The sequence below is a fragment of the Neolamprologus multifasciatus genome, chromosome 14 (genome assembly GCF_963576455.1).
Source record: "Neolamprologus multifasciatus chromosome 14, fNeoMul1.2, whole genome shotgun sequence".
In the NCBI taxonomy this organism is placed as follows: Eukaryota; Metazoa; Chordata; class Actinopteri; order Cichliformes; family Cichlidae; genus Neolamprologus; species Neolamprologus multifasciatus.
Window position 1 is genome coordinate 14,648,081 of NC_140452.1, and position 23,419 is coordinate 14,671,499.

At 39.1% G+C, this 23,419-nt stretch overlaps 1 protein-coding gene across 6 annotated transcripts in view; it reads right to left on the reverse strand.

Moving 5' to 3' along the window:
• Nucleotides 1–3,850: 3,850 nt before the first annotated feature.
• Nucleotides 3,851–23,419, reverse strand: part of treh (trehalase (brush-border membrane glycoprotein)) — a 65,616-nt gene continuing 46,047 nt past the window's right edge. For 3 of the 6 annotated variants that reach the window (XR_014877842.1, XR_014877841.1, XM_085184028.1), the window contains 2 exons: nucleotides 16,134–16,214; nucleotides 12,688–16,017 (listed from right to left, as the gene is read on the reverse strand). Coding sequence is in view for 3 of the 6 variants with exons in the window: in XM_085184028.1 (XP_085040154.1) it covers nucleotides 16,164–16,214 (51 nt within the window). In the remaining 3 variants the exon portion in view is untranslated. Of the gene's footprint in view, nucleotides 4,812–4,906; nucleotides 5,025–12,687; nucleotides 16,215–23,419 lie in introns of those variants that run through there. The other 3 variants (XM_085184031.1, XM_085184030.1, XM_085184029.1) reach the window with 2 other exon arrangements.

A 23,419-nucleotide genomic window follows, 5' to 3' on the forward strand; every position in this document is an offset into this window, starting at 1 on the left:
GCTTGAGCTAATGCTCTGAATATCGCCTTAATTGAAGCTACATAATTAGATTAACATGTTCACGTGACATAAAGCGAGTCTACCTCATCATTCTCATAATCACATTAACATCAAAGCGTTAGTGTGCGTGGAAAAAAAAAAGAAGCTTGGATTTCTTTATCGAATGCCTGCTTCTGTTGAATTTAATATCTTAAAATGCCAAGCTTTACCTCCCACAGCCAGGTTTTCCCTCAGGCAAGTTATTATGCAACAGAAAGTGGACCGGCTATGTGAGGCACAGTGCGCTTTATATATATCATGTGCACTTTAATTTGAAGCTTTAGAGACTGCAAGAGAAAGACAAGGCCACTTAAAGACCCTTTCACCCTCTTCTAACAGCATTCTGTTTTCCCTCCACTACTCTGAGCTGTGCATTCAGAGGCTGCATGGTGACCCCACTCAAAACTGTAAGAGAGAACTGAAAACATGAAAAAAAGCTCCACGGGGAATATTCTGCTGTTTTTTAAAGTTTTCTTTAAGCGAACGGAGTAACAACAGCCTCAAACTTTCTAGTGTTTCAGTTTCTCTTTCTCTTCTCTGTAAATTTCATGTATTTCTGTTTGAAACCTTTGTGTGAAAAAAACAAGACACTGAAGTCGCCACCTTCACTTTCTGCAAGCTCATGTAGGCATCCTGCTCTCCTCGAGTCTGCACCTTCACACTTCATTCAATTTTGTGCTGTTTTTTTATTCTTTATTGGAATGTTTAAGGATGTGTAAAATACACTCACTGACCACTTTGCTAGGTACACCTATTCAGCTGTCTATTAATGCAAATATCTAATCAGCCAATCACATGCCAGTAGCTCAGTGCATTTATGGATGTGGACATGGAAAGAAACAGGAAGAAAGGTGATAAGTGACTTTCAACTTGACATGATTGTTGTCAAGTTGAAAGTTACACCTGAAATTGGACAATAGATTGGAAAAAGTATCAAACTCCGCTGCGGCGTTCAGATGTTAGGGTCAGAATTAGGCTTAAACAACATAAAAGCCTGGATGAATTCTCCCTCCTATCAACAGTTCAGGTAGTTCAGTGGGGTGGTGGATGGCTCCCTGGTCCACTTTGAGCCCCTTAATACCTACTTTGCGTTTTTAAATGCCACAGCCTACCCTAGTATAATTGCTGACTATGCCCACCCCTTTATGACCACAGTAAATGGCCTGTATTTGTATAGCGCTTTACTAGTCCCTAAGGACTCCAAAGCGCTTTACACAACCAGTCATCCACCCATTCACACACACATTCATACACTGGTGATGGCAAGCTACACTGTAGCCACAGCCACCCTGGGGCGCACTGACAGTATACCCATCTTGAGGACACGTGCACAATAACATGCATGTGTACTCCTCAGTTTAATCATCTCAGAATGCTTGCTCGAACATGACAGCATTCATGATACTCAAGTGGCCTCTAAAGTCCCGTGATCTCAATCCAACAGCACACTTTTGGGATGTGGTGGAATGAAAGATTGCAGGCAATCTGCAGAAACTGTGTTATGCTTAGGAATGTTTGCAGTGTTCTTACAAACCATCCTACTTTTGGAAACTGTCCTACTGTATGTAGTTTATGCACATTTCTGCTGTCACACAATAATTCCAGCATAAATCTAAGTAGGTAGGACGGTTTGCCACTTAATTTTACCCATCAGATTATGCTTCTAGCTCATATTCACAAAGGTAGGAGAGTTTGCCACTTAATTGTGTGTTGTGCGGATGCAGGCAGAAACAATGGGTAGGGTGGTTTGTGAGGTAGGTTTGTGTGTTGTCTATATCACATAGACATAAGGCACTTCTGAAGGCAAAAGGAGGGTCCAACCCAATACTAGCTATGTGTGCCTAATAAACTGTCTAGTGAGTGTAAAACATCCCACAGTTAGAAAATGGTAGCATTTGGGGACTGTTCTAGCTTCTGCTAACATTCATTTAATCCAATATAACTGTATGTAACTGCTCTTTCAGTGGTTACGCACAACAATCATGACTAGAAAATGTCTCAATTTGCAGCTTGTAAACAAAGATTTATTTTTTACATCTGTTCTGTACGACTCTGTGCACGTCTTCCAGAAGCAAGTCTCACTTGAGATAAGCAATTTAATTCCACTAGAACTTAAGCCTGCACTACCATCTTTGCAGATGCAGAATTCTCCCATGCATTTTAATTCAGGATTCTTTTAAAGCCATGTCCCTCTCTTATAAGTCTGTTTATGTCTTAAGTCTTACCCGGAATGAACAGTTCCATGTTCATTCTGCATTACAACAACAAGTCCAAACATATAGCCTTGTCATAATGAGTCACAAATCATCTTCAGAGAAATGAAAAACAAGAAACATTACAACAGATGGTTTGCCCCACACAGAGCCTAATCTCAACATCATGCAGTTACTGTAGGATTACATGAAGAAGTAAATGAAGACTTAATTCATTACTTTTAAAACCTTTAAAGTGGATAACTGATTTCTGTACCCCCACAAAATTAGTAGGAAATCGCACTAATAATAATGAAATTCTTGCTTTTTTCTATTTACAATACTTTGTGCGGTGTTTAGATATACATTCTGTTGTGTTCTACTCTATTCTACAATCTCTCTTGTACAGATTTAATCCAGGCTCAAATATTGGCTATGGTGCAGCACTCAGTTACCTCTGTGTAGAGTGTTTGTATGTTTGGGTGTTTGGTTAGTGGCATTAGAAGAGGATATGAGAGAAGCTGACATTGTAAACCTGGATGTTGTTTTTACCAGACATGGTGTATTAATCATGCGTATTTTGTCAGCCTGAGCTCTGCTACGTCATATATTTTTTGCTCCTTATTTTGTGTAGCTGGTCTTGGCCTTTGCTGTAAGTGCACCGATTTCTTGAATGTCAAATCCAACTCGTTTATTTGCTTATCACAGGATGTAGTTTCAGTTTCATCAAAGCTTGTTCGATGAGACAACAACACCTGTTGTTAATATGTATTCTTATCATTCTATCTAATAACTTATAAGTGCTTTTATTGATGAGGCTGTTGGGTTTCAGCTTACACTCAAAGAAATCTTAGTTTTTTATTTAGCAATTCTCACTCAAAAAATAATCCTTTGAAAAAAAAAGAAAATGTTTATAGCCTACACCAGATTCTACACTGAAAAGTCAGCTTTATCTTCAAAACAATTCCTCAAATATACTACCTAAACAAAAATAATAATAAAATTATAATCATAATGTATTAGATAAAATATATAACATTTTCTAATACGTATGCATCTTCCTTAAGCTCAGGTCCCTTACCTGAGACTCTTAGCTGTTCCTAGGACTGCAATCTTCTGAATAGGTCTGGAATATGCCGGAGCACCGGTAGACCTAGTTTTAGTGATACAGCTCCTCTTTCCTATTTTCTCATGCTCTTTCTTTCTGGTGTTGCTGGGGAATTGAAACATCTATCACAACTGCAGTCTTCTGCTCCTTGTCAACCATCACTATGTCTGGTTGATTGGCCAGCACTTGCTTGTCTGTCTAGAGCTTGAAGTCTCATGGGACCTTAGCCCTCATCTTTTTCAACCACCTTGATGTTTCCCATTGGGAGCTGGGACTTCTAATCCATATGCAGCACAGATGTTACTGTATCTACTACTGTATCTACTATCCCAGCCACTTGGTTGTGCCCCAGTGTACACTTTCACAGTTTGCATATTACATCCTGCTTCTATGTGGTGGACTGTTTCCGGAGTACTTTTGCACAGCCTGCAATTTGAGTCCTGTCAGTCCTATTTGATTCCTACTGCCTCTTTGGATCTGGTGCTTAAGGCATGTTCTTGTGCTGCCATGAGTGCTACCAGAGCCTTTAGGCCAAACATTTCAAGCCACTGATGTCAGTCACTTCCTCTATCTGTAATTGGTACTGTCAGTGGGAGCATGAGGGTCTTGCACAGTATCTTTGCTGTTCATAGGACTGCGCTCTTCAGGACAGAGATCTTAGCTGTCATTCCTGGGATCTGCTGGAGCCACTTGCCCAATTCAGAGGTCACTGCCCCGGTTGCTCAGATTACCACAAAGACCACTGTTGCTTCAGCCAGCAAATCTTCTCCGAGCCCTTAGTATTCTTCAAGCTTCTAGTGTTCCTTATTCCTGATGTTGCTATCACTTGGCATAGCTACATCTATCACTTTGGTCGTCTTCCTCTGCTTGTCCACCACTACTATGTCCAGTTGGTTAGCCATCACCAGTTTATCTGTCTGTATCTGGAAGTCCCAGAGGATCTTAGCTTGGTCATTCTCTTGTTCCTATGCTGCCATGATTAGTGCCTAGATAGATAACACCCCACTCACACAATGTACATTCTCAGATTCCGAACTGTAAATTTCTAGATTGTTTTATTTTATTTATATAATGTATATAACTCACTTACTGCAGATAGCGTCCTCTTTGTACATATTCACTAACTAATGTTGTCTTGCTTGTTTTTTTGCACAGTCGATATGGAGATATGTTGTAAACTAATAAGTGTGAAATAACTCAAAACACATTTTATATGTTAGCACATATTATGCACACTTTTGGCATTCTCTCAATGAGTTTCATGAGGTAGTCACCTGAAATGGTTCACCAACTGTTCCCAGAGATGCCGTTGGCCCTTTTGCTTTCACTCTGCGGTACATCTCATCCAAACCATCTTGTTTGGGTAGGTCAGGTCACTGTGGCGGCCAGGCCATCTGGTGCAGCACGCCATCACTCTCCTTCTTGGTCAAATACCCCTTACACAGCCTGGAGGTGTGTTTGGTATCTGTGTCCTGTTGAAAAATAAATGATAGTCCAACTAAATGCAAAATGGATGGGATGGCAAGTCACTGCAGAATGCTATGGTATCCATGATGGTTCAGTCTACCTTCAATTTTGAATGAATCCCCAACAGTGTCACCAGCAAAGCACCCCCACACCATCACACTTCCTGCTCCATCCTTCACGGGGGAACCATGCATGTAGAGACCATCCATTCACCTTTTCTGCGTCGCACAAAGACAGGTGGAACCAAAGATCTCAAATTTGAACTCATCAGACAAAAGCATAGATTTATATTGGTCTAATGTCCATTTTCCTTAGTAGTGTTTTCTTAGCAGCTATTGGATGGATGGATGGATGGATGGATGGATGGATGGATGGATGGATGGATAGATTGATTTCACATGGGGAATTATTGTGTTACAATAAAACTGCTACAGGTGCACAGTTTTAAATCACATTTAAAACACCTTGCAAATTTGGTTTTATTCAAAGTGTGCATGAAAATACTTTGCAGTTTCATAATTGCACTGGTCAGTTTTCAGTACTCTGCTTTACTAAGCTTTACAGTGATGCTCTGATGTTGTACTAGCCACATCTAACGTGCTATTCTTTGGTTACATCAAGGGTAAAGACATCAGTTTATATCTAGGGTACTGATGCTGATTAGAGTCCGTCATTGAGTTCTACCTTTTACATTAGCTTTATATTATCTAGTGGTTGATGTTGATGCATCTATGTGGCTCATGTAACATAATGTTGAATTCAGCTGGATAAATCAGCAAAGAGCAGTGAAAATCAGAGCAGCAGCCTAGGTCAACTGATCACAGACTGTATACTAAGAAAAATCAAATGGAGCTCACAAAACAAATTATTATGTGCCTTATTTCTAAGTAGTTTGTTTCCCTATGCTGCACTGCTTTGCCCATCTGCCGAATCTCACTTTAACCCCTGCTTGTAGAGTCATGGAATAAAAATAGGGAGCTTGAAAAGGGCATAATAGGTCCATGTTAAGTAATACTCCTGAAAAAAAGGTGTTTGTTAAGTGTTTTTCTAAGAAAAAAAAATCTCGGCTGAATGTACTTTAATCCCCTGAAGAGTTCACAGGTTTTAATATTTAAGATTGTTGATAGATGTTGGATTTTGACTTGAAACTGGAAGCTGTTTTTTTGTTTAAAAGCAAAGAATAGAATAGACACTGGAGTCGACTTCATGAATCACTAATTTGGACTGTATCTTTTCGAACAACAGGAACATAGTGTAAAAATGTTGTGACTTTACTGAAGGTAAAGTAGTCTATTTCAGCAGATGGGTCGTGGCGTGCCCTCTTCAAACATGTGATTTTAAAGTCGGCATCAAAATAAATTTAAGTGCCTGGATCTAGATCAAATCTCCTTGGCTGATGATCTGACCCTGCCCCAACATCTTTTTAAAATGTTAAACATTTTTGTTAGATATGATAAAAGACAGGGAAAAAAGATCCAGAACAACTCTAAGAGCTTTATTTTCTCAGTGGTAGATGTAATAAATTAAACCATCTGATGGATGGATGGATGGATGGATGGATGGATGGACGGATGGACGGATGAGTCGTGACTAAAGAACATTTTGTGCCCAGTCTGGTGTTCCTATAGTAACTCTTCTACAGGGCTCTTATTGCCACACAGTTTCTGCTTTTTCTGTCTGGTTTCCCTCCAGTTCACTCTGTGTGAGGGGCTCTTACTCCTTATTTGGCAGTGCTGTAAATTGTTTCTGTCAGCTTAGATAAACGGACCCCTGGGTTTGTCCATCTCCCTTCAACACATACACCTTTACACACACATCCAAGCACAAACATTCACACAGCAACCCTCTCCCACACAGAGACATACACACACACACGTATATAGATTATGCAGTAATCAACGAGCAAGGCTTTATTCTTTACACGCTTGTTTTCGATGCTTGTTTACTTGTTTTCCACATTATTAATATTCCACCCTTCTGCAAGGTATCTAAAGGTTCACCTTCCTGAAGCAGATAAGGATGTTATTCGTTCAAGCATTGGCAATGTTGTAGGACGCAAATCTTTTAAAATACTCTCAAATGGCCATGAATTTACCTCCAAAATATGAAAGGAGATTGTAGATAATTATCTTGAAATCTTCTTCCACCATGATCAGAAATGTCTTTACTGCAAATCGGGTGAGATCAAAAAGGAGAAAAGGCATAAGTCTTAAAGTAAGATATCATGGCAGCTTACTCTGACATTATCAGAAAGAGAGACTGAAACAGAAAGTATTTGGGACACAGAGTTTCCCAACTCAAAGTATCCTTCAGTTCTGTCATTTTCAACCCGAAATTGATTTTCTGTGAACAAGGATATCATCTTGCTTCATGGTTTGTTGCCGTAAACCATTGTGCAAACTGATTTACCTCTTCTCTGGTGCAGTGCGATGGCAGTGATAATTTCTTTCCTCGCTTGTTTTTTCTATTTCTTTAGGGACTTTATTATGTCATTTCTGCTGAGATGCAATTTAGGCAGACAGTTTTGTTCCCTGTTGATCTGATATAATGAGATGAGGTGGCATTTCTCTTGTTTGTTGAAGCATTCGGCTTTTATCCCAGATGTCTCCAAAAACAGAAACATTTAAACAATAAAAGCACCGATGCAGATTAAATTTCATATGGAGAAAGGGAGACGACATAAATTAAGGTATGGCATGCCGTGTAAAATGCTTATAGATGACAAATATATTTTAAATGGTCTTATGAAGATCCTTTTTTTCATGTATTGAGATTTTTCAGTTACATTTCCTTTCTGCAGAATGTTTTCTTGAATGTAAGATAGAGATGTGGATGAATAGATAAAAACAGATGGAAGGGAGATGAATAAATGAACTAAAAGCTTTAGTAGCTGCGTTACATTATACAGTACTCAGCTGTTCTGGGAACAAGAGGAAATGTCTTTTTATTTCTTTTTTCTCTCTATGATTGGCTTTCAAAGAATGAATGCAGCATGCAGCTTATTAATTAATGCCCAATTTGAAAACATTGCTGGAAGAAGAAAAGGGTCAGCCGTAACATAATGATCGCCAGAGGCCACGAGTTTTCTTAATCATCAAGTCCCTCGTCAGCGTTGGTCATAGGAAGTAAATCCTTCATTAAGCTCGAGTTTCTCGCAGAGGTAGCATATTAGCACTTGTTTACCGCAAGCCTCAAAGCATTGTGTAGGAGAGGTCTTCTTCAAACAGGAAGTGCTCGTAGGATTGCAGGGCGCTCCGTTTCTGAGGGACTGAATTGGAAGGGATGAAAGTGCTGTTTGTTGTCTTTTGACTCAGTGCAGCTCGGTGTATGCAGTTCAGTGCCTGTCACTGTCTTTGTGTTTCTCACTTTGCTTCTCTCTCATACATACTTAGCCACATAAACACTGACACTATGATCTGCTATTATATTATACACAAGCGTACAGGCTCGTGTCCTCACACGCGCAGCTGTTAGATACAGTGAAGATGAAGCAGAATGAGGGAGTGGTTTCTCCTGTAGAGCTTAGCTGGGCCAAGTGTAATTGCATAGGTGGACATAAGCCTAATAACATCCTTACTGAACCAAATCTGTGCTGTTCTGCCCGCAGAGATACTTCAGAGCAGTCTTTTTCATGTAGTTGTTATGTTTTGTCTTGAGGGTGTACAAGTCACCATTTTCTACCTCTCTCTTTGCCGCGGTTTTGGCTGTGCTGTCCTCCACCCCCTCAGACAGGCACTCTGTTAGAGCTGAGATGAGGAATGAATTGAAAGAGGTGTGAATACTACAGCGTGGGATCATTACAGTGATGACTTCAAGGTTTTGTGCCACCATTCCCTTGGATCCCTTGTAATATGAACTGTCCTATTACAACAGCCCGGATTTCTTTATTTTCATCGTGTGTGTGTGTGTGCGTGTGTGTGTGTGTGTGTGTGTGTGTAGGTCAGTGATTGCAACCAAATCCTCTTACATTTTTTTTTCCAGAAGCCAATGCAGCTTCTGTGCAGGGGTGTTGGTTTGACAAAAGAACCAAACTGTGGACTAGATTATGCATTCTAATGGATCATCAAGGAATCGGGATTGTCAGTATTTGAAGATATCAGCATGTCCTTGCGTGGGGCGTAAAAAAAAAGGCATATATTAAAAATATATATATTTTGATGATAGTTTTTGACTCTTGAATAAATGTTTCTATTAGCATAATCAGGTATTATAGTATGACAAAGTAACAGCTTCCAAAATTTGAGCATTTTCATTAGTTATAAGCACAGCACTTTATATATCTGATATTGTGCACTTCAACTGATACAAAATATTCTTTGGTACACCCACAAACTGGTCAATAATGAACAAATCAGGACATTGTTTCTGAATGACCTCAGATATTCAATTAATGACCAGCATACACACTCATGCCAATATCTCTTCCTTATTATCATCTGATATATTGAGCTGAGCAATTTATCATAGCTTTACGATAACAAAGAATTAAATGAGCAGCAGGAGAACCACATGAAAGATGTGTTGTATAGCTTTGCTTATAATAATGCCAGTCTTTCAGTACAGCAGGTTATTAAATAAAGGTCTAGTCTAGTCAAGTCAAATCGTTTCAAATAGGCCAATGATAGGTTCAATAAACAGACTAAAAAGACAATATTTCATCATTAAATTTTCTTACTTGCTGCTATGATGCAAGATTCATCCGGTCTGTCCAGCAGAGACAGGCCAAAACACGTTTTAAATGCAGCCCCATTTCAAATGGGGAAACACTAGATGAGTGAATTGAGTCAGAGGTATCGACTGGTAAACGGGAGAGTGGAGGAGACCTAGGGGGCCACTTCTAATCCACGGTGACCTACTCTTATCACGCACAGCCAAGGTCAAGAGTCTAATGAGGATGGAACGCCATTAGAGCAATTAGACCAAACTACCTTGTTTCTGGGGCATGCAGAGCCATGGGAGAAGAGGGAGAGGAAGAGAAGGAGGGAGAGAACTACAGGAACGACAGACTGATGATCTGCCCAGCAGCTGCCTCCTTTCTGTCTCTCTCCCCCCACCTTTCTGCAGACAAACAACGGGTAAGCACTCAGCGGCACAGCGTTGCAACAGTGACACATGGTGGCAAAGGCACTCCCTGACAGAAGTGTCAAAAGAGTGGCTGCAGGGACGTTTTACATGAGCAGAGCACTTTGGAGTTTATGGAAAGATGATAGTCGAGAGTCACAATGTTACTGGTACATTTTGGTGATAACAATTCAAACTAAGGTGTCTGTATTATTGTCATTTACTGCAGGAAATCACTGTGTAGAAGAAGGAAAGTGAGTAGTTTCAGATTTTTTAGACCATTTATTTTATACTTCATATGCAGAGTGGGAATAAACACTCTGCTGTATATCCAGCAGACATTTTCACTTCTTCCAGCTTGACAGATGCCCTGTGTATCATCTCATTTCAAACTGAATATGCTATGATTTTGGATCCTTAGTCATGTAAAAGAAGGTTTTTGAAGAGGACATTTGTTCTGAGAGACTTCAGTTCATCCATCCGCTTCCCTAACTGGCAATTAAGGATCGCGGGCTGGCTGGAGACTACTCCGACTGTTAAAGGGCAAGAGATGGGATACACTCCGGACAGGTTGCTAGTCCTTTGCAGGGATATAGAAAACGTACTAAGAAATATTTTAACTGTTATTGTAATACTCTAATGATATACGGACAAACAAAATCATCCTATCATTATCCCACAATTAAAAGCTAAATTATAATTATGCATTTCCTAAAAAGTTAAACCCACCTCTGAAAAAAAGCCCAATTTTCAGAATCTTCCCAAATATTGTCTATATGCTAATGTATGGCAAATGAATATTTGTACTATTATGCTTTATAACAAGTCATTTTTTTAGACTTTCAGTGTGCATGAATTTCTACATTAGCCACTTTTATTTTTTTTTAAAAAAACATTTTTTTTTTCTCAGTCATTTAGCCTCAAATAATCCCAGAAAAACCTATGAGCGGTTTGTTGTTGTGAAGCACCCTTTTTTGCTTCTGACCATGTAATCAAAAAAAAGCTTACAAGCATAGACAAAAGTATCCCGGGGACATGGGAATACATTTGCAAGATTGAACTGAATAGAACACAGTAATTTTCACCTTGGGAGGTAGACCTCTGAGGGGACATGGAGACCCCAATTCCAGGCATCATGTGGAAGAAGGCCAGCACTCTGAAAACTTCAAGAGTGATTTTGATAGAAAACTGGATTACTGACAGTACATGAAATGTTATATGTAAAAGGTTATTTAAATACTACTTAGGGTTCAACACATGCCTATTGCTTTATTTTACACAAAAACACCACGCACAGTAAAGTACAAAGACCTTTTGTACATGTTCCATTATAGGTCACAGTTTTGTGTTGATTTGGTGGATAATATAAGTTTTAATTTGGATGACAATGCATCAGGTGATAGTGAAGGTGATTATAGACTAACCACAAAAATAATGTGAGTAGTGTAAGCATTAAGTTCTAACTGAATAAATAGAGTAATGTATTACTTTTCTTAAAAAGACAGGTCTCAGTGGAAAAAGCTGCCGACTGAAAGTGCTCCATTGCATTGACATTTTGTCATCGAGAGGGTGGAGGACATTGTCCATAATAGCAGACCGCAAACATCGTTTTCTCCACCACTACCCCGAGTGATTCTGGTTCATCCCTCAAGCAGCACTGGATTTTCTCAATTCTTACCAACTTGTTCAGAAATGTGTGTGTCCCCTGAAGTGACAGTGCACCTCACTAACAAACACCCTCCGTCCTGTCAGAAAGATTATGGTAATACATGACCTTTTTGAGTCAGAGAAATACTTTTAGTATAAATATTTTATTACTAAATTCCAGAAGGATCGACTAATACGCTATATTCAGCTTTAAACCTCTACCTGACCAGCTATTGTGAAAGAAGTCCATAATCTTTCTGACAGGACGGAGGGTGTTTGTTAGTGAGGTGCGCTGTCACTTCAGGGGACACACACATTTTTGAACAAGTTGGTAAGAATTGAGAAAAGCCAGTACTGCTTGAGGGATAAACCAGAATCACTCGGGGTAGTGGTGGAGAAAACGATGTTTGCGGTCTGCTATTATGGACAATGTCCTCCACCCTCTCGATGACAAAATGTCAATGCAATGGAGCACTTTCAGTCGGCAGCTTTTTCCACTGAGGCGTGCCAAGAAGCACTTCAGGAGTCCGACTGACTGCCTTCCACTACAATGCCCCCTCCCTAGCATCAGCTGCTAGCCTTTCGTTCCCCCTTATCTACTTGCCTGCAGTCTGTCATTTACTTATTTCTCAAGTGAGCTGCAATGACATTTCATCCCCTCACACATATATGGAAGGCCAAAACTGCCAAAAAAAAAAGAAAGGTTGAGAAAACTAAAAAAAATTCAAGGCAGCATCATTCAGTAGCTTTTTTAATTTTCTCAACTTTTAACTGTTATTGTCAACTTTACTGTGATTTACACAATTAGACAAGTTTTTCAATTACTTACTGTAATGCAAAAAAAATTTCAAATTAAAGATAAAGATGACAAAGATGTAAGTTGGTTGAAGGGTGCTTATTCTGTGAAACACCCCATGGCTCTGAATAAGTCAGGTTTACAGTAGCTTCAAATATAATCTACCTAAATTAAAGACTGCTTCAACTGCTCCAAACTAAACATAAAGTAATTGTTGCATTTTTGCACAGTGCTGTTGACTTGTAACAGCCAGAACAGGTTTCTTTGGGTAAAAGGTAAATGGGAAATACATGCAAATAATGCAGTTATTGATCAAAAAAGTGATCAGGCTGTGATTAAAAAAATATTTTTTTCCATTTTTTAAAAATTTGTTGCTACTCAAGTGAAATGTTAGTGTTGGACAAAATGTAATAATTAATAGTGCTGCGAATTTGTTTTTTAAAGGCATAAAATTAAAGTGTGTCCATATATTTTTGTATGAACACTGAACATGCCCAGTTGTAAGTGGATGTAAGCTAGCGCATACATCCACTTACGTTTTACTAGAAATCAGATGGGCTGCCACTGTAAATATAAAGTGCATCCTCGTACACTGACAAGAACTCGAAGGAAAATTATTCTGCAAGTTTAAAATTCTTGCTATGCAGCTTTGAAAAAACGTGTTAGGGCAACTGACAAGCTTTTATTTGTTGCCCTTGGGAAATCTTTCAGTCAGCGTCTGAATGAACTGAAGGAGCAATTGTGCCTCAAATTGCATCAAAATGGCAAAAAAAGACAGACTATTCCAAACACAGAATGAGGCAGAAATGGACCAAAGTTACTGTTTTTGTCAACAGAGTCTGACACAGTAGCTTTAAAAAAGGTGACATAAAAGTTTGAGTTTGCTGATGGAAAAGGGCGAGAGATGTTTTTAGACTGCTCTGCCTGTCACAATTTATAAATCAATGAATAACAACATTTTTATGTTGTTTATTTCTTTATGCATCTTTATTTCTTTAGTCACTGATTTATATTTTGATTGTTTTTTGGCAGTTTCGGTCCTCCATACTGATGCAAGTATCCATATAAAGCTTCTCCACTTCATACAGAAGCTCAGCTTCATCTGTTGGATTTAATCCTGCTCTTTTTTTTGCCCCCTTTTTATTTCTAAAAAGAGGATTAGTTAATCTGCCCCCTAGTGCCCATTAGAAGGGATACGGTACATCTACAGAGAGCACACTGAACCATCAGTCACTCTGTGTGTCTCATCTGTGACGCTGTGTCCCTGTTTTTTATCTGTGTTTACTGTCTGTGAAGCTCTTTGTCACAGATGTTTTCCTGGAAATTGATTTAGAAATAAACTTGACTTGATCAATCCCACCATTTTCTTAACCATCTGGAAGCAGTTGAGGACTCTTACACTGCACACACTGCCCACCTCCTTCTGTCTGTCTTTCTCTGGAGAGAAATGGATCAGCTGATCAATAAGGATAATGCTAATGATTATGCATCAATTCTGTCAGTCCGTTCTTTCTATCTAATCTACAAAGTCAAACAGGACTCATTCCAGTTTTAAGAGGGACATTAATACTTGTATAATAGTAATAATGCGTCAATAAAAACAGAGGAAAAATATGTCAATTTGTGTGACATTTTACTCAAAACAACATATTTCTAGCTGTGCCATAGAAAGAGTCAGGGGATGTGTTGCAGTCACAGCCTGGGAACCATTAACGTCTGTACAAACTTTCATCAAGAACATTTTATTTACTTGAGCTGACCGAAAGTAAACACAGAAATTGGCCACCTGGAATGACCACTTGGCTTACTGAATTAGGGATCTCCATCTGGGACTCATTGCTGTATGACTTAATCACAGGCATTAATCTGCTCAGGTTGGGTTGTTTACATGTGTAATGCGAACTTTGTTGAAACTCCATAGTTAAGTGGTCTATTACTCCATGGTCACACGCCATTTCATTTTGATGGTCAGCCATAGTCATCGGCATTGGAGTCAATAAACCAAGAGAAGAGAAGGCACAGAGATGAAGACTGAGGCCCAGAGACAATGGGACTGTCCTGGAAAACAACATACAGGTGGCACTTCTCTGTTTACTGCACAGCTAATCTCAAAGAGGGGAAGAACTTCTGCTGACTAGTGCTGAATACCAACAAGAAATGATCCGACTAGCTCAGTTAACTGGCAGTTTTGTTTTGTTTTTTTAAGTATAAGGCTTCAACAGTGATGTTGAAGCCTTATACTTATATGTTGGACAGCTCGTTTGCTTTAAGCTTTCGGCATGAACACATAAACAAACCACCTTAAGTGAAGAAATGTGTGGATTGACCTAAAACAAGGGGTAAGTCAATAGGTTACTCCTGATGCACAAAATTTCAACAGCTAGCTTCCATTTATCCTGCCGGTTACACTCAAAAACATCTTGAAAAAAATGATCCATGTTATTTTGAAAAAGCCGGAGGAAACTCCAGCTACCTGTCACACATACACTTTTACCTGCTTTTCTGAAATGTCCCCAAGGCGGTGAGCATGACCTATAAAGCCACACTAGTCATATTATTATACCAGAGTGAATTAAACACAAATTAAAGCAGCTGGATTTATCCCCTCAAGACCATTAATATTTGTAAATCTTGACAATCCATCCAACAGTCTACAGTGGACCACAGTCGTGGGTTAAATGATCACCAAACAGAATGACTAACATTTGCCTGAAGCAAAGCCAAAGTGTAGCTAAGAAAAATGAAGACAAATGGACAAAAGCTACTTGATTATGAATGTTTGATCAATTTTGTGGAAAAAGAAAAGTCAGTCATACTTTTTTTAAAATTCATCAGGGGGTATTATTTTATAGTCTAATATTTCTTTATAAATAGCTTTCAATTGGTTTGCCTATCATTGTAAAAGATTGCTTTTTATGATGTTTCTGTTTCCATCTGCTTCAAAATGGAATGAGTGTGTAATTTTGAATTGAAAAAAATATTATTATTATTGTTGTTGTCAGTATCTCCAACTGGGTTGCTCCACAAATGGAGTCAAACTGTCAATAATAAACACTTAATGACAAATAGATCATGTGCAGAAATATGCACCTGATCTGCATCATCAATTCATGCTTAGTGGCAACATGTAGGGCAATCATATGAGACAGTCAGTGAGGAAGATGATGTTTTCACAGTAAAGGCTCAGGGGTCAATGCTTACATTGTCACTGATGACATTTAATATAATCAAACTGTGACTATTTTTGATAATTGTTATTTATTTATTTATTTTGTCCCGTATGATTTTTAATGACTTAATTCTAGCCTAGACTTACAGCTAGATATGTTTTTGCATATGAATGTTTAAATTAACCTAGGGTTGTATTTCTTTAGCCCTTTTCAGATTTGCAAGAAAACATCTTTTGACATTTCAAACAAACTTTACAGCTGCTTTAAAAAATTTGCTGTATTTTTGAATGATACGGGTTATATTTAGTAAAAACAAAAAACCTCCACATGACATTGTGAATGGTCAGCCATACAAACTTTCTCCTCCGTGGACCCATAACCAGTGCTCTTTTTTTCCCCTGCACGTGATTTTGAAATCCTCTTCTTGTAACACATTTGCAAGGGAGAAGAATCCAGATCGTGGGTGGTGCCAGATGTTCCCTGCGGCAAACAGTGCTGAAGCTAGACAGTCTCTGAACATCTGTGGAGGTGTGCTGACTGAAAAGAGAAAATGTTCCACAAAGTTCGAACGTCAGCTTCACATTAGCAATTGTTACATGTGATTTGTGAGTGAGGCTTTTTAGCCGCTGGTAAAAACAGCAAGTATGGCTTACTTCTGTACCAAGCAGCGTGCTGTAGGTTAATTACAATACTGCTGTCCACCCAGGGAAGTGTGCATGTTCAGAGTTGCATGCCTGGAAAATATGCAGAGAAGAAATAAGAGTTGATACCTGTCTGTCAAAGAGACTGAGAAACATCCCTCTGTGTTCAGAATGTGTTCTGTCGTGGGCAGCTGGCCACAGGCAGTTGAACTAGCAGCAGCATATCTCTCCGGTTCATTGGTGTTGGCCTTTGCCTTCCTGGCTCTGCATATTCTGGCAGCGATTCAGCCCTTGTCCCACAACATTAGACTTCTCAAATTAACATTTCATGTGATGGCATCGCGGTGTGGGTGTGTGACAAAGCTTGCCAGCACAGAAATGAAGCAAGCTGGCACCAAATGCTCCGCTAGCTCTCTCCTTCTCTCTTTCCGTCCCACTGCAACAACCTTGAACCAGTTTGTTAGCATCCCAAATGAACAGCATTGGTGTTGAGATTTGAATAGCATAAATAAATGAATGAGCAAACAAACCAGCACAAGCCCGACGCTGCTCTAGTGGCAATCTAGGGCTTGCACTCCCTGTGTAATGATCTGCAAATAGCTGGCTGCTGAGATAAAATTCAATTGAAACTACAAACTGCCACTGTCGACCACATGGCAAATAGGCTGTTATAATTTCAACCAAGAGATTTGCCATGCACCTGTTAAAATCCAAACACTTTAAGTCAATAGGACTGCTGGGTAATATCATAACAAGGCCACATGTTGCCTTGTATTTTGCATCTCCATAAGGGTCTCATCTCATCACCAGTGACACAAAAGCTGAAAACATAAACGGTAAGAAGTGCAAAGTGGATGGATTCTCTAGTGGGTGCATTCAAAACTGACAGGGAGATATAATATCGTCTTTGTTAGTTAATGTCATGGAAATTGCCATAAATCTACATGGCATGCAATCTCTATTACTTTCTGTGCTTTGCAGTTTGTGTTTTTTCTGTCTTTGTAATCATTAGACAAGATCTTGAAGGTGAATACCTTTAAAATGAAAAAAGAATAGGCCAAACTAAAGGCACAAACAGTTATGTCTAAGTAGTTCCTGTTCTGCTCAATTAGATAAAAACCTTAACCTAAGGTCAATCCTGTCTCTGGAGCTGTACTTGTTGGTTGTTGAAGTTATCTTAGACACCACTGAGATGGATTCAATGCCATACATTACACTAAAAGTCAAATTCAGAGCTTTTTTAAGCTTTCCACTTGGCTAAATTAATTTACCGCGTGGACATTTGTCCACACTGAACACTGATAATGCTCTTACATCTAATAGTAACATGTTGTTCATGGACATCTGCTGTACACAGTAGATGAAGCCAGCCTGATGCTGAAGAAAAGCTCAGTTATCTCAAAAAAAGCAAAGCTCTCTTTACTGCAAACCTTCTGCTTCACCATGACCTCAGCTCTCTGTCACAGTGCAATAACATAAACACATTTCGTGTTATATTTAATCATGAAATGAGGTCAACCTTCCCATCGCTATTTCAAAGTAACTGAGAAAGAATGTAAACACCATTACTGTGAAGTGTATACTTAAAGAAGGTTTGATGCTGATTGGCCAGTGTTTTAGGTCAAAAATCAAATGGTTAATGTTCGGTTAAGGAGGGCATGTCAACGTGAAGTGACCGAAAACAAGCAGGTTGCATTTCCTTTGAATACCAGCTATTGTATATTACATTATTACAGTGACTCTCACCGCACTGTCCGCTTAAATGGCCATTTCTACCTCTGACAGGCTCTTTAAAATACACAGTTCTGGCTGACCTTGTGACTCACTTGGAGAACGACACAGAGATCAAGCATGTGAATGAATGTTTATCCCAGGAACACTAAAGTAAAGGGGCTCTCAAAGGGTGATGCTGAATGCAGCAAATTTTTTTTTTTTTTCTGAGGGTAGATGTGTGTTGGAACAAACAAAACTACTCTTTCAGTAGTGGTCAAAGCTTTTGGTTGTAGCAGTACTGCCTTTCCATTAGACAGCATATATAAAGTGCAGTCCTCATGCATTGCTTTGGCTGCCGCTTTTGCTTTTTATTCCAAAGCAAATATTACGTCTCATCTATTTTTTTCTAATCACATTTATTTATTTATTTTTATTTGGGTAATTTTTTCTCACCCTATTTGTGTTTACACAGCTACAGAGAAAGTAAATTGGATTTCACTTCCTTCACAGTGAAAAACCAAAGACCACACAGTACAAAATGGTGATTGAATATCTGGTAATAGGAATCTCTATAAATTTGAATGTGTAAATTTCAGCCTCTCGCTCTGATGACAGATTTAGAATTTATCCTTCGAAATGGGCTCCGTCATTATCTGTTGTTTGTAACTCATCACTTTTCCCATGACAGCGCTGTGAAAAGGACTTCGCTTTTACAGCTGAGCACTCAGGAGAGGACTGATACAGAAAAGCATGTAAGCTTCAATTCTAGGTTGACATGCATACAATTTCTGGAGTGCTTTAAATGGGTTTCTTTGTAGGGAATGTTTTCTAGGGTTACAATAATTATTCACAGATGGAAAATAAGAAGTGGTGAAAACCTCTGGCAAAAGTAGCAAACATGATGAGGTTTTATTATAAAACAAGGACATCCTGTTAATTATTACCTAAAATGTGTGAACAGAACTTCTCGTTTATTTAAAATTAGAGGTGAGGCTACTCAGTCAACACCTTGTATTTGCACAGGTCTGTGATGTGAAGTTTAAATTAAAAAGTGTTGCTGACGAGAGATCTCTTCCTAATAAGGCGCAGGTGATTGTTTTCAACAAAACATTGGGAAATTAAAAGGCACTCAGAGCGTGCATCCACCCGGCAAAGCTAAAACCTGCCTCGCACTTTTAAAGTGATCTGCACCAAATTTAGTGAATTCTCTTTCCCGTCAGTGCTCCAAGTTTCTAAGTCTGCTTCATTGCTTTGGCTTAATCTTTCTGATAGACATATGGCACTGAAAATGTACTTCTATCCCAACTTCAGCCTCGGTTTAAGAGAAAAAAGCTTTAGCTTTCCTAAATCAGCTAAACCGTTGGTCCGACCTTAAAGCAGTTTGAAGCAAACGTGAAGTCCCGACCTCACAATGAATACTTTTAGTAGATGTCTATGTTTAATCCTCAAGAACTTCAAGAATACCAAATCTAATTATATTTAAAAAAGGAAATGATGTGTCAGCAAAATCTGAATGTTGGCTTGCTCTTAATTAGGCGAGCATCTTGCAGGGTGGCATGTAGTCTCCTTAATTATCTCTGTGCGCACTAAGTGTACTGTGAGACTAAATCTTAATAAGATGGGATGAGATTAAATTTTATTGATCTCTGTGGGGAAGTTGCGGCGAAAAATAAGAGGATGGTGTGCTCATATATGTGATATGTTAAAATAAATAAGCTTAAAGGATCATTCAGATTTGTGCCAAACTGGAATTATAATAGCTCTGGTGGCTGATATTGCTAATTATGTGGCATTCACTGTTTTCATTTCTGAGAGTGTCTCCGCAGGTTGGTGGAGGCTACTCCAAAGGAAGAAACATTCACATGGTGGAAAATGGAAAATGTGGATGTGGTACTTTAATTATTTGATGGATTACAGGGAAATTTGCTCTGTTTTCTTCATGTATTTTGTTTTATTGTCATATTTCTCACTGTACATTAGCTCGAGGTTTTGTCCCGTTATATGCAAGGCTTTCTTCCCACTCCCCCAAATGCTCAGTAATCTATAATTATCTGTGGTCTTTACCCTAATACGTAAAAAGTGCTGAAATTCTGAGATGACTTATTATATCATTTTTATAACATTAGCAGCCTCAGACACCAAACAGCTAGACAACATCAGTGTCAAGATAATGCGCCAGCTGCTATAAAACTGTCTGCCTGTAGTTTAAAAAGGTCTGAAAAGAAATATAGAATACCCAGAGACATTAGCTTTTTATGCCACATCAAACCTATACCTGCATTACCTTCAGTGCAACTCAACCTCTAAATGTTAAAAGTCAGAGAAGTCAGAGATTTGAGTGTTTCATGCAAAGAAGCCTTAATGTAGCCTTAGCCTGCTAGCTTGCAGCTTAGGGGAGTGTGCTGCTGAGTTTTTCTTTCTCTTATCCAACAGCTTCTTTCTTCTTTTCTAACATATGCAGCAGCGTAAGACCTGATGACAGGTGTTTAAATCAACGTACTTTCCCTTTGACATAGGTGCTGAAAGTGGCTGTAGACTTTTAATCTTGTTAAATGGATTATGTAGCTTAAGAACTCAACTGGTGAAGAAACTTGATATAATATATGGAAATATCTAAAGGAAATACAATTCAAGACTGTAAACATAACTGGTCAGTAATGAAAAAAGTAGCCAGACAGTTTAGCACATAATTTGGGCGTAGCCTTCTAACTGAAAACACCAATCATATCACTCTGTGTCAGATATTGAAATCAGTTTTTTTCTGTCCTACTTAATCTTAATCAACATAAAGCTGCCTGTCATTAATCCTTTTTTCTTCATTCACTCAGATCAATGTTTCCTTTTCCTGAGCAAAGATGGTAATTAATCCCCAGTCCAACAGAGCCTTCAGGCATGACTATTTGACAAAGACCCTAATCAATGCTTCTGCCTATTCTTCTACCTTTAGTAGATGAGTAGCTTTTCTTTTTTTATCGTGTTTTACATTCCATCGAGGGAATCGATGATTCATATAACAGCCAAATAATTAATGTTTGAGCACAATCCCTGAAGAAAATCTGAACTGTTGCAGAACAGTTTTAGAACTTCGACCTAGGAGCTCATAAATGTGGTTGGAAGGGGTTTGAATTGATATGCTTCTTATTATGCTTATTAGAATTATTTCAGTAATAAATGGTCTATACGGGTGTCTTTTCACTTCATCCCCCCCCCCCCCATTGACTCACCATTAATGACATTTCTGAAGAACGATGAATAATTGATGTTATTACTGAAGAAACTTATATGGGAGAAGTGGAACTCGGAGGAATCAAGCAGGCTGAAGACTGGCAAGGCTAGAGTAGCCTGGGCACAACAGATAGGGAAAGGGCTAAAGGAGTGAATGGGCTACTGCCTATTTATCAAGAGTAAGGTGCATGAAATTGGCTCTTAACCTCCCAGTTAGAAGGTTTAATTAGAAATCATGCTTTTGCTACAGGAGGGGGAAGAGCGGGGGCGAGTTGTCCAAACAGGGTGATAAATGACTTGTGGGACAGGAGGCTTTGGAGAGATGGGAGGAAACAGCTTGGTGAGAGTGAAATGTGGGTGACAGCTCTGGTCGAGGTAGGTGGTGAGACAACGGGTCGAGGCAAGCAGGAGATTGCAGCTGAAGTGCAAACGGCACCTCAAGAGCTGTAAGTGGTGTTATCAACACAAACAACCCGCAGGGCTCCTAACTAAAGAAGCTGAAATAGTGGCACACAATTTGGATGTAAGAGTAAAAATATTTATATTTCACATGAAATATGCTTTCAGTTCTTAAGAAAAGGCTTGAACTGATAGGCCTGCTACCAAATATTTTGTTGACGCTGGAATTTATTTTATGGGTATGTTTTGTCTCAACTATCTGAACCACAGATATGCTTTAAAATGATAATATTCAAGAGCTGTGACAATTATTGCTTCCTATAAACCTATACCAGTGCGTGAGTAAGGCTCTTATTCAGACCCAGTGATAATAATATGTTACAAGGTTACCTAACCAGGTGTTGGTGTGAGCATGGATTGCAAAAACATATGACTCATCCCTTGTACTGTGGCATTAAAACAGGCAAGGCAGCAGACAGCAGTGTAGCTGAATGCACACGTCTGACCCAGGGACACAGATGCTCAATAAAATTAAAGCAATGCAGACTGCAAATGTTTTATTCAGTCTTTACAGGGCCACCTCCCCATCAAGTAGCCATGTACAGTTGTGCAGTGTGTTTCTTTTTTAAGCCTTAAGGGTCATAAAATTTCTGCTGGCAACACTCAACAGTTATTTCTGCTGATTGATTTGGCGTGACATTTAGACACACCCTTTAAAGGACTGGAGCTGTGTGAGCTAAAATAGGTCACAGCCTTTATGCCAGCACAGTGAGACTTTCTGCTGAGAGCGAAGAGAATGAGCGCACTGCTTAAACCAACATCCTGTTCAAAACCTGCTCTGTGTTTAAATCTTGCCTAGGGCTTAAAAACCTACTAATGGAGCAGGCTCATGTCAAATAGATGGAGAAGACAGTATGAGGGATTAGAGGGTCTGATGGGAAAAATGTGGTGCGCTTCTAGATACTTTGTCTACACGTTGGAGAAAACTTTTTTTTTCACTTCTTGGAAACACGTTGTCCCAAATCGAGCCTCTCCAGCACTCAGCGAGAGACGCCTCTGATCTTGCCACAGTGCGCATCGTGTGAAAAGGTTGGTGACTGCAAAAGGGCAGACTGGTGATATGGTTTCAAAATACAGTGAGAATGGGAATGACTTTTTACGCCTCAAGAAGTAAAGCTCCAGCATTTGTGTGTAAATCTACATTCAATACTAAAGTATTTATCAGATAATAATTCCATCTTTCTTTCTTTTGTTTTAGTCAGTTTCAAGCCATATGTACAATCTGCCTGATGATTGCATCTGCAAATCCAATCTGATATTCTCTCATTTCGGGTAGGGATTATACTCCCTTGAGGATGTCCTTATGAACAGCTGCAGACACTGCTAACCCCTTGTTTTTTGCTGTGCTACTTTCTATAGTGTGCATGGAAAGTGTAGTAGCCACAAGTCCCCTCAGACGTCTGTGCGCTCAGAAAATATACCACTGGAGTAATAAAGATTTCATTCAAAACTGGAAGCTCCTAACTGATTCTACTTGGGCTGTTTTTCTACCTCATTTGTTGTCATTTGATATGCAGAAGTGCCTGAAGTAATTTTCTTGTAATTATAAATGGACAAACCTGACCGTGCTTATTTTTAATGTGAGGACCACGTCATGGTTCATCAGTTAATCTCTGCAGTGTGAGCTTAAAAGTCAGAGGCTGTGCAAAAAGGCTGATAGTAAACTTGCAGTGCAAGCCTTCCCAACATAGAAGGTTAATAAAAAATGCACAGGGGCTCCCGAGCTTTAATAACAGGAAGCAAATGCTGTAAATTACATAAATAGCACAGCTGGTTTGGCGTCCCACTAATTCTCCTCCAACCTTGTTCCGCCCGTACTTAACTCTACCTTCACCAAAAAATAAATAAATAAAAATAACTTAATGTGCTTCATCATTTAACGGCAGACATATCCTTGAATC